Below are 14,665 nucleotides of genomic sequence, written 5' to 3'. Positions count from 1 at the left end.
TCCAGATTCACCCTCACTATTTTAAATATTTAATTTTGTTTTCTCTGGTATTTTTTCTTTCTTTAAAATGTCTTTACACATTGAGGATTTAGCTCAGTGGTAGAGCGCTTGCCTAGCAAGCACAAGGCCCCGGGTTCGGTCCTCAGCTCTGAAAAAAAAAAATTGTTTAGAAAGAATACACATCTTTGCCGGGCGGTGGTGGCGCACGCCTTTAATCCCAGCACTTGGGAGGCAGAGGCAGGCGGATCTCTGTGAGTTCGAGGCCAGCCTGGGCTACCAAGTGAGTTCCAGGAAAGGCGCAGAGCTACACAGAGAAACCCTGTCTCGAAAAAACCAAAAAAAAAAAAAAAAAAAATCTTTACACTAGTTATCCAATTCCTTCTCCTGTAATTGCACTCTTTTTTAGACCTTAAATTTTTTCTTTATTTTTTATTCTATTTTTTTCATTTTTATTTCTCTGTCTTGTAATTAATGTTACCTTTAAATGTGGCTCATTCTACAACCATGTTAGTCACTACAACGGGTGTTAGTCAGAGCTGAGAAAAGTGACTCCAGTTTTCAACCTGGAGATAAGGATGGGGTCCCTGGGGGATGGAGGACGGCATGGTGGGGGCTGTGGAGAGGGAAACACAGTGTTGAGAAGTCAGAGCTGAGAAAAGGGATCAGCATGACAGAGACCTGCTGAGACACTGAGTGTACAAAGTTTGTCTTTTCTCTTGTCAGTGTTCTTTTTACTTAGGTTTTCCTCATTTGTACAACGTTTGCTCTTATTTGAAATGATTATTATTTGCCTTCTTGGAATGTGATCCTGCAATCCCAGGTCAACAACTTGAACACATGCCATGCATATATCCCTTGTTCATGTTCATTTTCTCAAACACCAGGATGAACAATTGCTGTTTATTATTTAAAATCCCAGAGACTGGTGTCTGTGGGCTCTCTCAATGCAGCTTTCCTAGAACTTGAAAATCTTCCTAGCCTCTGCGAGTTGCTTTGCATCAATGGGAAGCTTTCTCTGACTGCCAGGCTGTAGGAACTTCTTCACATTGGGCAGGCTGCTGAGTCTGCTCTTCAGGGCCTGTAATCCAGAAAACACAGCCTGAGAGTCAGAATGGCTTATGTGGACAATCCAAAAAACTCTGAGCCCCTCCCAGAACATGACCAACTGCATCCTTACAACAGCTCCAGTGTAGACAGGAGAAAAATGATAAAACCATTAGCTGAATCCACAGTTCACAATAACCTGACGAAAGACCTCCTTAGACATCCACTTACCTTTTCCTCAGGTCCCTGACACACCCTGTAGTCTGGTTTTGTGGTGCAGAGCACAGAGCACTGTGTTTCTCAGGTGTGAAAGCAGAGACTACCAAAGAAAACTGAAGACATGAAAAACTGAGTTGGAAATGGAGGCAGAAAAGTTCAAAGTCTAACCAGGAGCAACTCACAGCCAGTTTTCAACCTGGAGATAAGGATGGGGTCACTGGGGAATGGAGGACGACATGGTGGGGGCTGTGGAGAGGGAAGCACAGTGTTGAGTAGTCAGAGCTGAAAAAAGGGATCAGCATGATAGAGACCTACTCAGACACTGAATGTGCAAAGACAGGAAACGTGAGATGAAGATGAAGGCCAGAAGCATCCTGCAAAAAACAGGGGTCCAGGGAAACTCTTGCATCTTTCTCATGACAAAAGGTAAAATATTCTTCTTGGAGTACCAGTCTCCAATCTCCATACACAAAAGATAATTTTCATGCCTGAACCCAGGGTCTAGTAGCTCAGTTTGGAGGCCTGAGGATGGGCCCTAGGAAGACCAAAGACCACCATTATATTCTCAGAGGCATGTGTGTGTGGCTGCCTCTCTCAGGTGATCTCACCTTCAGCAGGGGGAAAGGGGCCAGAAGGCTGGAGTCAAGCTCTTCAATATAGAGGAGAAGTTCCAGCAGGTGAATGTCCACCCTGGTCAGCCTGTTGCCAACAAGGTAGTCTTGTCCATGGCTCTTCAACACCTGCAGAATTAAAGGAGACAGATTATGAACATAGAGTTGGGCAGGGACCACTGACTTTTCCCAAGTCTCCCAAGGGGTGGCTCTGCCTTTGCCTGGCAGGGATAGACGTGCAGACACTTCTCTAGGCCTGTGATGTAAGAGGGAGAGGGAGAAGTCAGGCAGGCAACCTCCTCTTTAAAGTTCAGGTGACCTTTCTCTCTCATTGCCAGTTCCTATGGCCTTCACACCACCCACCCTTCTGTACATTTTCCACTTGTGGTAAGGATTAGCCCTGACACATCTTGTTTCTTCCTTTTATTTTAAGCTGATGGGACACTGGAATGTCAGGACTTTCCTCTCCCTGTCCTCTGTTCAATCTCTCTTGGACAGAGACTCTGCCTGCAGGGAGCATCAGTCACCAGAGGACATCCCCTGTCTGCATTCTCGTCTGTCTGCTCTCCTCAGGTCTCTGGAATCTGAAGTACACCTGACTGAACTACAGCACATCCTCCCCTTTACAGCATTGGCTCTGACTCCCATCCTTCACTGTGTGGTGATTGACATGCTGAATTGCACAGGGTGACCTGAGTTGAAGTCTGTAACATTGTACTGATAACACTTGAATGTTGACAGATGAGCAAACCGACACCGTATGGTTTTAATCTTGCTATCTGATTGGTAGCTACGTATTTATTTAACATTGATGTCAACATTTCTGGTTGTGTGAATATTGGATATTAATACTGTCTTAGTTACATTCATATGGCATTTACTTAAATATCCCAGCAATATGAAAATCACAGATAACCACAAGGAAAAGCCATTCTTAAGGCATGAGCTACAAGTAAAGAACTATCAAAGGCTTTGTGATCACCTTCTCACACTGTACATGTCTACAGAGAAAAATAAAATTAGCACATCCAAAAACAAAAGGAAGCCAGGCACAGTGGCACACACACATAATCCCAGCACTCAAGAGGCTGAGGCAGGTGGATCTCTGTGAGCTCAAGGCCAGTCTACATAGACAGTTCCCGAAGAGCCAGAGCTACATAAAAGAGAAACCCTATTTAAAATTAAAAAAAAATTGAAAAATGAAGAAAAACTAAAAATACAAAAGGCAGCATCAAATGTTCTCAGTACATAGTTCATCGTGTACAAGGAGGTTATGAATCTCATACGCCCTGTGCAGTAAGCTGTGATGGCTGGACATTATGTTCTACGAGACAGGGCCTTGACTTTAGAGGGCTGTGTGAGGACCTGAAGGCTCTAAAACTCTCCCACAGAGCAGAGACAGCCATGAATGAACTTTCAGTGAAAGATGAAAAAAAGGTGATGCTTTGTAACATGGGGGTCAAAGTCAGGTCTTTCAGGAATGTCCAGGATGCACTTATCCTCTAGGATCATAGCTCTGTTCTTATCTTTTACTTGACAGAAGATAAATAGTTCTGAAGTGTTCTTGATCTTCCTCCAAAGAGAAGCCCTGACTAAGAGAGGCACTCCATGTCAAGGACACACCTTCATTTGCTGAGTGTGCATGGCTCTTCCTCCGGGCCTGGCATCTGTGACCCCAATTCGGTAGATCAGTTTCCCTTAACATCACTTCATCAGCTTCCTCCTCTCCACACTCCATCCCTGTCCTTGTCCAGGCACTTCCCCTCTGTCTTTGAAGCACTATCATATTCTGACAGCCAGTCACTCTCTGCCTCCCTGTGTGATGTGACAGAATATTTCCCATCTGTGTTTTTCTTGAGTTTGCTCTGGAATTGAAGCCTGTTGTGTTCTGCAGGATCTGGGTCCATCTCTGGTGTGGCTCAGCTTTCACAGATCAAGTTCTGGTTGTGGCCATGAACCCTGTTGAATACTGCCCTTAGATTCATGACCATGCAGGGCTCCTTCACAGGCCATTTTCCACAGTGCCCTGTGGGGCAGGGGGCTGCACAGAGAGGCTCATGGAAGGTCAGCACTGCAGCAACCTTTCTCTCCCAGACTCTACATTTCTCCTGTCCTTGGAACTCAGTGTCCCTGACTTCAAAGAGCCCACTTACTTTTTCAAAGGCAGGCAAGTACCGGTTTTTGGTCCTGTCTTTTATCATGGAAATCTTGGCTTCTTTTTGGTCCGGGGGACATTTAACCCGTTGCCAAATCATGTCAATCAGATCTACAATGCCCTCTGAATACATGTCAATCCTGAAAGACAAAATTGTCCAAATGGTCAGGGTCTTGTGTAATTCACTATTTTACATTTTAATCTAAAAACCTGAGAAATTAACACTGAAATGTGTTTGCAAGCTTATTCACCTCTAGTGGGTTATTATCTTTATATTTAACAGATTTAACTTTCCTTCTAGGATATCGTGACATTTCAGATACACTTTTAGAATTTTTTTTACACTCATGGCCCATCCCAAGGACAAAGAGCATCACTGGCATTTCAGAAGATAACCATCAAATTCTACATCTCTCTCTCTCTCTCTCTCTCTCTCTCTCTCTCTCTCTCTCTCTCTCTTTCTCCTTCTCTCTCTCTTCCCTTGTTTTAAACTCTCTCTGACAAAATATGTTCTTAACAACCCTGTTGAGATTCTCAGAGCTAACACTCTGACTCCCATGTAAGTTCAACACAGAGTCCTGGTTGAAGCATCAGATGCATCTCTGTGCATCTCTCCTTCTGCTGCATGGTCCAGAGTCATTCTTGGTCAGTGTTAGAGGTTCTCCAGTCTTTTCTGATGAAGAACATCTGTATGTCCTCCACACACTGCTCCTAGACTCTGGCCTTGTTAACTTTTGTCAGACTGGTCTATTTCTTTATTCAGTTGACCCACAGCACAGCACAGGACACATGTGTTCCCTTCTTTAACCTGTATTTCACACAGTGCTTTTGGAAAAGTGTTTCATTGTCACATTTTCACATGCTACCATTGCTGGCCCCCAGAAAGGTGGTATTCTGTGTTTCCATGCATCTGTAGCAGTCTAAGCATGTTAACATCCTTCAGTGCTAGAAGAGTTTGATCCTCATTCCCTTCAAAACTCTAATTCCACCCCTGTGGCAGCTGCTCCAGAAGGTGCTGATCCACTTCCTTCTTATCCACAGGGAGGACAGGAATGTTTCCTATGGAATGAACCATGGAGCATGTGCCCTGGTGTCTGCCTACTTTACATAATGCAGTGTCCACACTTGACCTTTGTTCTGTGCCCCTCAGCACTTCAGATATTTTCATCGCTAAAATTACAAGTTTTGCTCCTCTTTCTTCTATTACTGAATATCTGGGCTGAGTCCACCATGAGAAAATTATAAATAATGTTGTTAGGTGTATTTCTATACAAGCACTATTAAAGTGCTTCTCTTTACTATTAAAGCCGAGTCTCTCTTTCCATGGACATATGTTTCCAACACTAGTGTTTCTGGCTAGCACCACATTTAGCTCTCTGAACAACTAAAATACTCATACACAGTGGTTTATGAATGAAGGATTTTGTCATATTACAATGAGTCCCAGCATGGGTGGTACATTCAGCCTGGTTACTTTAGTTCTGAATTAAATGGTTCAGGTAATCTAGGTCCTTGAGAACCAGTCTGTCTAAGGCTCATTGAGTTGACCAGTCCATAGAACTGGCTGGCAATTCAGGTCTTGCTCTGCACTTTTTCTACTCCTGGGATGTGGAAAGCAGCCTCTTTCTCCTTCCCTTCCTAGGACTCCTCCTCTAGCCTCAAGTCCTGTGTCCTTTGCCCTAAGCTGTTGGCTGAGGTCTAGTCTCTGAAGCCTTGAGCACCTGGAGTCCTGATTCCACCATGCTCAGGGTCCTTGGACCATCATGTTTGCAACTGTGTCCCCATGCTCTGATGGCAACATCACCCTCTGCTGCAGTCACACTCACCTGAACCCACCCCAGCTGCTCCTCCCTCTCCTCCATGGACTCTTCCATACTTGGACTAAGTGTTTATATCAAGAGCCAGCCTGCTCCTAGAATCAAAGCCTGCACTCTCTTGCTCATTGATGGAGACACCAATTCCTTCCTTTCTTTCCCCTTGGAGTAATAACAGGAAATGTACCATACAGGGCTCTCTCCTTCATGTCCTTGCCATAGAGGTCGTATTTGGTGGCAATGTAGTTGAGAATGGCTCTGGTCTGCACCAGCATCATCCCGTCAATCTCCACCATGGGCAGTTGCTCAAACATCAATTTCCCGTCTTTGAAAGAAGAAAGGAAAGAGGTCTGTGAAGTGTTCAAGTCTCACTTCTCAGGAACAGAAAAGTTGTATTGAAATGTCCAATCATGCAAAGGAAAGATAAGTGATTGGCAGCCAGTCTTTAATTAATATCCCATTTACTTTTATCTCCTGCTTTCTCTTTGTTTCATAATCTTCTGTTGGCTTTGAGCTTCGCTCATTCACTGTTATTTCCTATCCAGATTCATATTATATCTCCCATGCATGTTTTTATGTTCAGTTCTTGTCTCCGGATACATTTGAGAGTTAGGAGGGACAGCAGAGGGCCATCATGCAAATAGAGCTATGTAGGGAGTTTGGAAGTCTAGTTATCTTCAAGACATAAGGTGTATGACAGTTTCCTGTGTAGTGAGCCACTGATTCCTCCAGGCTGTATTTATGGGGTGATAGTAACTCATCAGTAGGTATAATGAAAATGCTCAAGAAAATTATCCCTGCTCTTTGTCCACCCACGATTTAATCAATGGCCATGTACCTCTGTGGATATTGGGCATTGTGGGTGAAGAAAACGAAGGTAGAAGTGAATGAAAGTGAGCCTGAATGAAATAGCTCACTCTGATGCAGAAATAGTAAGAAAACATTTATTTACCGGTCACCAGACAAATGTTTGCTGAAACTAACTTCCTCTCTCTTGTCATTGTTTCCATTTTCAGAGCACTCAAGGAAACCCACCACCTACATCATATCACTCTGCCATTCTTGACTATTCCAACCCACCACCCACCACCATCACCATCTGGTAAACCTTCTACTAGGCACCACATTGAAGACATATGGATACTTAGTGTTACCTTTTCTTAACTTTTCCAAATCTTCTGGACATTCTATAAACTTCTCTTCAAACTGAAGACAGAAAAAGTAAATGCATTTTCATTAGCTCATTCTGTGTTGTTGTAGACTTTTGAACTTGAGTGGTCTGTGTCTGGTAGTACATCTGCAGAAGTTAAAACTTGCAGTAGACATGAAGGAGTCTGGACCTGGCCACTTGCAAATTCAGATTAGATCCATCAACAAAAGGTTGTTGACCATGACAAAGCTGCTCATTATTATTATTATTATTGTTATTATTTTGGTTTTTTCGAGACAGTGTTTCTCTGTGTAGCTTTGCGCCTCTCCTGGAGCTCACTTGGTAGCCCAGGCTGGCCTCGAACTCACAGAGATCCACCTGCCTCTGCCTCCCGAGTGCTGGGATTAAAGGCGTGCGCCACCAATGCCCAGCCAGCTATTCATTCTTGTAGTGTTCCTCCTCCCTGACCCCACTATGTTCCTGCTTATGTCCTAAGAATAGAGTGATCTCACTGAAGGACCAGCACTGGGAAATGGACTGTTGAGTGTTTGAACTCTCAGCAAAGCCTGTTAACTTCAGTGATAACAGAATAGAACATTCTGGGTCTTCATTATGGCACATGGTATGACCCACAATACGTGGTTTTTTTTTTTTTTATTATTGAGGATTTAGTTTTACAAATTTTAAATGTGTGTGTGTGGGGGGGGGCGGGTATGCATGTGAAAACATCCATCTCAAGGTTAGAGATCCTGGAAGCCAGAGGTTATGATTCAGTTTGATATGGGGTGGTAAACAGTTTTAACTGTCATATGTGGATGCTGGGAATCATAGTACATTGTATGTGCAACAAGAATTCAAAACAACCAAGCATTTACTCTAGGCCCACATCAAACTTGCTTATATTGTGGGGTTGTTATTATATTTTTTAGATAGTTATTTGTTTTATGTATACATATTAATTTATTTTTGTGTGAGGATACACATACCCAATGAAAACCCACTCTGGATCTGAACCCATGAGCCTTAGTTTTTAGTCACCTTGCCCTCTCTCCAGCCCTCTAGAGTAATAAGCCACTCTCTTCTTTTCTCAGTTTAAAGAAACTTTTCAATCATGAAAGGTTGAAAATCAGCTTCTTCCTTGCTTGGAGAGGCAGTTTGCAGATGACTCCATAACTGCCCAGACTGAACTGATGGAATGAAATGGTGAGTGTGGACAACTTCCACAGCTTTCAGAGGGCTGCACAGAGTGCTGACGTCATCACCGAGGGCGGCTGAACTGTGATGGGGTTGGTGGGTGTGAGGGTGATGAGGTGGCAGCCTGTGGGCACATTGAGTCTGGAAGGTTTGAGCCAGGGTCTCTAATAGCCCCTGCCCACTGGCTTCTCAGTCACTCTGGGACACAGAACAGGAAGGCTTCTATGCAGATGCCCCATTCCCTCCTCCTGTGCTGAATCAGCAGTCCAGTGGTTTAGAACATATCCCTGAGCCGCAAAGCTGGCATAAGACACTGGCACCCAATTATTGAATTATTTAAAGCAATCCTCCCAGGCTGGCATTTGTGTGTCTCGGTTCGAATGCACCCCTTCATTCAGAAAGGATCCAGCTGAAGCCCTCCCTATTCTTTTAGGAAAGGATGTGTGATTCCATGGCTGAGGTAAACATGTTGCCATGACACTGAGGGAAGACACCAAGGCAGCCTTCACAGGACACCACTTCATCCTTCAAGCCTCCTGAGGACAAGATCTCAGGAAGTGTCCCTGACTTCCTCTCAGGAAATGCCAACTTCTGAGCTGCCCTATGTGAACTGGGAAGTATTTTTCCCAGTGACACCTCTAGAGGGCAGCACTAAAGCCTACCACAACTTTCTGCTCTACAACTGGAAAGGAAAACATTTAACCTCAGAATGTTGCTTCCACACCTCACTGGGGCCACTCACACACTTAGCTGAAAGCTCATAGACATGGGGGCCACCTGAAGATGGGGCCTCTGTTTTATTCACCACCTCTACCCTCCCGACCAGGCCTGCCCCTGGCATTTGATGGTCTCTACAAACTGATCACTGAGTATTGATGAGTTTTGACAGGCAGGCTGTTACTGCCTTCTGTGTCAGGTTTCCCATTTGTGGTGCATATTTTTAATTTAATTCCATCAAGCTTCTCTTGTATAGTTTACCACTATTAACATTTTTTTCTATTATAGTAGTGTAGGGGGAGGCAGTGTAAGTGCCCATGGAGACCAGAGGCAGGGGAACCCTCTGAGGCTAGGGTAACAGGCGGCTGTGAGCATCCGGTGTGGGTCCTCTGCAAGAACAGTATTGGATTTTGACACTGAGCCATCACTTCAGTCTCCTGTCCCCTCTAAACCATTTTTATCATGGGAATTCCTGGGTCTCTGCTGTAAAACTGCACAAGGTGCAAAGAGCCTCCATCCATCATCACCATCTCCAACAACCACCAGCTAAAGTCACCCTGTTCCCCTCTGTGCGCATCATCTCTGTGACTCTGACCTTAAAGTCAGAGCTGAGGTGTCACACGTCCCTGTCACAAACACCTCACCAGGAATCTACAATGTTAGGACTCTTTTCCCCCTTTGGTTTTTGGAGAAAGGATTTCTCCTTGAAACAGCCCTGACTGTCCTGGAACTCATTCTGTAAAGCAGGCTGGCACAAACTTACAGAGGTCTGCCTGCTTCTGCCTCCTGAGTATTGAGATTAAGCAGGTACCACCACCACCCTGCATAAGAATACTTTTCAAAAGATTTTAGGTGTCACACCTAAAATCACAATATCTTAACGTAATCTGTAATAATCAATTAGTACGGCCTAATAGCCAATATTCAAGTTTCTATTTCTATATCATATTTTCTACCTTGATTCAACTCAAATAAGCAAGTAACCAAATAATTATTTGTTTTTTTTCTATTGAAAACATCTTTTAATGTGAATGTGTTCTTTGATAGAGAGCATAATAAGATTTTCATTTGTTCAAATCTATCTATCTTCTTCTCATTACCATTTTTTGTGGGGTTGTTGTCCACATTCTATGATGAGAACCAGGGAAGGGAAGCTCTTTTATCAGTAAGAGTACAGCCAGTCTGGTTCCAGAAGCACAATGCACAACCTACCTCCACCCCTGCTGCAGCCAGCAGCCACCTGATGTATTCCATTCGGCCCCGGGAATTGAAATAATGAAGCACTGGCTTCCAGCCATGGCAGCAACTGTGGTTTCACTGACTGTGAAGGAAAAGCAAAGAGGTCAATGCCAGGGAGACTGTGCTTTGGAATGTGAGTAATAACACAACACTAGCAGAGGGAAATCTGCCTTCTTCATGGGCAGCTTCCAGGGGGCCCAGGAGGGATGTTGACTAATTTCTCACCCATCAGTGACCACAAAACTGCAATTGCACCAAACAGGTCTCAGCTGGCCATGTGCCTTTGTTGTGGCGATGTTGTGAGACATCTGAACAAGACCACCACAGAGCCAATATCCGATGCAAAACACAAAGGTGTTTATTGATAACAAACAAGCCAAGGCTTGGCCCATGTCCAACACTCAACACAGCGGGTGGAGGAGGATGGCCCTGAGCTCTCAGGATGAGGGTTTTTAAAGGGAAAAACTGCAAACAGGATGGTACAAGCCTTGCCCTTATATGGTTGGTTGAGGGTTTGTAACCTTTGAATTTACTGCACTTATTATTTTGAGGGAAGGCCTAGAGAAGTGCCCAGTTGTCCTTGAGCTGCCATGGAGGCTGGCTGGCCGTGCACATTCGCATTGACCCATGCAAGTAGCTCTAAGTTGTTGAGGGGTCCCAGACAGTAAACAAATGGCTGAACCTAGAACAGATCAGAGTATGTACAGAAAGGGAGCTACTGCAAGGACTATGTCTTTTGTTCATGGCCCTCCCAGAAACTGCTTGATTAAGTCTCGGGAAACTGAAATTGAGCCTGATCTCTGAGAGAAGACTGAACGGCCTGTCAAGGGGTTGGCTTGGTTCTTTCACCTTCTCTTTGAGGACATAAACGGAGCAGCCCTGATCCTCTAGTGATGAAGGACTGGAAGCCGTTGACCTTGGACAGCAGAGCCATCACAGAGGGATGAGACAAAGTCCCTCCCCAGTCCTTTGGTCCCAGAGCTGCTCAGTTCAGAAGATGTCGATGGCTTTGTGTCACCTTGGCTGTGTCAAACCCTAGTTCTCCCAGGAGAATGGCTTGTCTCTAGGTTGCAGTTCTGTTTCCCACTGAACACTGGACCCTGTTCTGTGTTCACAAGAGAGCCATTGATGCAGTAACAGCACGTAACGGGCAGTTCTTCATTAGAACTTTACTTCATCTCCACAAAGTTATTGGTGAGGAGCTGTCCCTGTCACATGTTTGCAGGAGAGAGGATGTCCATACAGTTCCATGATGAGGAGACCCTGAGAGTGCAGCTCAGTTCCCGCACAGTGAGCAGATGTGCTGGGTCCCTGCTGATCAGGGGCTGGAAAGTCAACATCATGGGTCATGGGTAGTGCTTTAACTTGTGATGTGATAGGAAATTTCAGAGTCTGCCTTTTACAAAGTACTGTGTGAGTGTGTGTGTCTGTGTGTGTGTGTGTGTGTGTCTGTCTGTGTCTGTGTGTCTGTCTGTCTGTCTGTCTGTAGGTGCACATGGGTACAGTGGCTGCAAAGACCAGAAGAAGACACCAGATCCTCTAGAGCTGGTGGGCTCTCTCTACTGGGTCAGTATCACCAGGCCTCAGCAACATTCTTACCCCTCAGATGTTGGCCTCCCTGCCCTCAGTTTACACTCCCTTCTCATGGGCACCTCACTATTTCCACAGGCACTTTATAACACTCTGTTCTTTTCTGCCTGTGCTTTTCTTTGTTTATTCCATGAACTGTAGTTTGCTCTGTACAGCTTCTGTCCTGGGGACCTCACAGGGACTCTGAGATTCTGAGGCTTTCAAAGACTTTCTTCTTGTGTTCCCTGGGTTGCAGCCTTTCCTCAGTATCACTTGCCTTGCAGCCATATGGTGACTTACACCTTAAAAACGACATCTCTGCTGAGCTGTGTGGCTCTCTCTTTAACCTCCCAGTTTTAGAACTGCACGTGTTAAGATTCTGCTAGCCTTCTCCATATTCATGAGGAATGCTTTGAACCTTAGCATAGGGTTGGCCACATAACTACTTAGTGTCAGAGTTTGTATTTAACCTCGTTCTTCTACAGACTCATTTCTTCCTGCCATGTCTTCTTACAGGATTTTAAACTGTTTTCTGGTCTCCCATTCATTCCTTCCTACACACATCTGTGATCACGGAGGAAATAAGTAGACAACTTCTCCCTGGTATGTGATGGAGTCCTCAGATCTCTCAGAGATCAATAGTCACACTTTTCTTTTCCATTTTCTTTCTTGGGCTTACCATTTAATAAAAGAGGTTGTGTTGGGCAATTAAATATTAAGATAGTAGTAAGGTAACAAATCCTAAATGTGAAATAGCCATTCTGCTATTTAAACAGAATTATCAATGCAATTAGAATCCACAAGACAGAAACAAATGTGGTAGAAAACCCAACTGGGGAAGTGTTTTGGGAGGGTGGCTGGGAGAGTCTGGGTAAATATAAGTTCTCACCTTGGAGGAATCTGCAAGTTCTCTGTGAAGTTGGCACATGCAATTCAAGAGAAGAATGCTATTGATCTTAAGTTTCCCTGAGAGGGCAGTCCAGGTCTACTCCTCACTGTCCTGAATCCCATCATTTAGAGGCCCTTGCAAATACATTAAACCCCACCCTTCAGCTCAGTGACTGAAGCAGGAGGAGGGAAGAGGGAACAGAGAAAGAAGCAGAAGGAGAAAAAGGAGGAGTAGGTGAGGAGGGAAGGAGCAGAAGAAGAGCAGAATGAAGACCAGGATGAGGAAGGAGGGAGAAGGGGGAGGAGGGATGGAGGAGGGGAGGGGTGTAGTGGGGGATGACCGAAACAGAGGAGGAAAAGAGAAGGAGAAATAGCTCCTTCATAAAATAACTCATATGAACTAGAAATCAAACACAGGTAAAAATTGAAAGTAGTGAGAAGTGAATATGATCAAAGTATACAACATACATGAGTGAAAATTACATAATAAAACCAGCTGTTCTGTACAATTAATGCATAATAAATAAAGCACTTTAAAGCTATTTTCCAGTGATGCAGACATGAGAACATAGAACTGACCTACTGAGAGTCCAGGCTTCCTCTCCACTCAGCGCCCCAGCTGCAGCTCCAGATGAGTGTGGACGCTGCTTTAATAAGGTGATGATTCTTACGTTTTTGGTGGTGAGCCTAGCCTTTAATGGCTGACCCATCTCTCCAGCCCTAAGGTGACCATTCTAATAAGGGGGTGGGGACCAATAGGGAACAGCCACTCCCATGGACTCCCACATAGTTCAACATTCCAGAGTTTCATAACAGACTAGAAATGAGACAAATCAGGGGGAGGCTCGCAAGCCACCACCCTTTCCTGAAGAGCTAGAGACCTTTAATGGATTCATGGTTTAATGCTTATGTGTCTCTAAATAACGTGTCATCCATGCTATTGTGAACAACCCTAATGAAACACATTGGTCAAGAAAAGAAGAAATAAAGAGAGCAGACCATAGTAGAAGCATAAATGGAATCACAGAGTCAACCCACAGAACCCTCAACTCTAACAATAAAATGAGACTTTACACTAGTGACTATGGGGGATAGTGTGTTAAGTAGCCTTCAATTTCAGAATTAAGACATTGTCCCAAATTCAAGGCTCACTGAAGTACAGGTTACACTGTCCCCTGCTTATTGTATCTAACGATCAATCTAATATCCTGTAAGAGCATATTTGTCTTAACCTTTGTCCTGTTTTAATCAGGAGCTGAAGGGCAGAAAGAAATTTCACAATCCACACTTAACTTCACCTAGAGTACTCTCAACAGTCTGTCCCAGCATGCTCTGGGCCTCAATACAGACTGTATCGCTGCAGTTTCTACTGTGGAAAAATTGCCTTGTCACCATTAGTAATGTCATCTCCAAGCTAGTGATAATTACTGTTACTTCTTGTCAAGTACAGATTCACAGCTCTTATCCACAAACAAGGACATCTACCACTGACTTTATGCACAGACTCACATGCTCACTTGTGGTTTTAGTTATAATCATTGGTTCATAGGTCTTTATTAATCATTACCCGATGATCTGGTTGACTTCAGAGATGCGTGTCACTTGCCTGAGTCTGATACCCTACCAGTGTTCAGGGTTGGACTCTTTTATCTTGGTATACACTGCTAATTTCTTTTCAACATTAGGATTTCAATCCTCTAGAGGCACTGCACTTCTCTAAAAACAGATAACAAATGGGCAGTGCTGCCCTTCAGGGTGATGCTCATGTGCACCAGCACAGGATCTCAGGTCCAGGCATCAGTCTCAGTTACAGGGATGAGTTTGAACACCGCCCATGAAGAGTCCCTGTCACAGGCTGTGAGCTTATGGCAGAGGAAGAAACAAACCCTGTCGGAAGGCAAGTGTCCCTGGAGAGCAATGTGAAGACTTGCTCGAGAGAACAGGGAGATCTCCAGTGCACAGCAAGGGCTGAATCAGGAGTGCTGCTGAGGACTGCTGTTGCCTTAAATCTGAGTCTACTGTCCCAGCCCTGAAAGGAAGGAAGCCCTCAGCTGCCTGCCTGTCC

The 14,665-nt window shown here is 44.5% G+C and overlaps 1 protein-coding gene across 1 annotated transcript; it reads right to left on the bottom strand.

Moving 5' to 3' along the window:
- Window positions 1-707: 707 nt before the first annotated feature.
- LOC114686796 (glutathione S-transferase A2-like) lies at window positions 708-13,299 on the bottom strand. The gene is made up of 7 exons (XM_028861466.2): window positions 13,180-13,299; window positions 10,117-10,225; window positions 6,998-7,049; window positions 6,036-6,168; window positions 4,028-4,169; window positions 1,872-2,003; window positions 708-1,078 (listed from the first exon to the last, which is right to left on the bottom strand). Exons 2-7 carry the CDS (start codon window positions 10,156-10,158, stop codon window positions 956-958), a joined length of 624 nt encoding a protein of 207 aa, XP_028717299.1. The 5' UTR covers window positions 10,159-10,225; window positions 13,180-13,299; the 3' UTR covers window positions 708-955.
- Between the last annotated feature and the right edge of the window lie 1,366 nt (window positions 13,300-14,665).

This window comes from Peromyscus leucopus, chromosome 7, assembly GCF_004664715.2.
Source record: "Peromyscus leucopus breed LL Stock chromosome 7, UCI_PerLeu_2.1, whole genome shotgun sequence".
NCBI classification, from domain to species: Eukaryota; Metazoa; Chordata; class Mammalia; order Rodentia; family Cricetidae; genus Peromyscus; species Peromyscus leucopus.
This window is presented reverse-complemented; position numbering and strand designations above follow the sequence as displayed.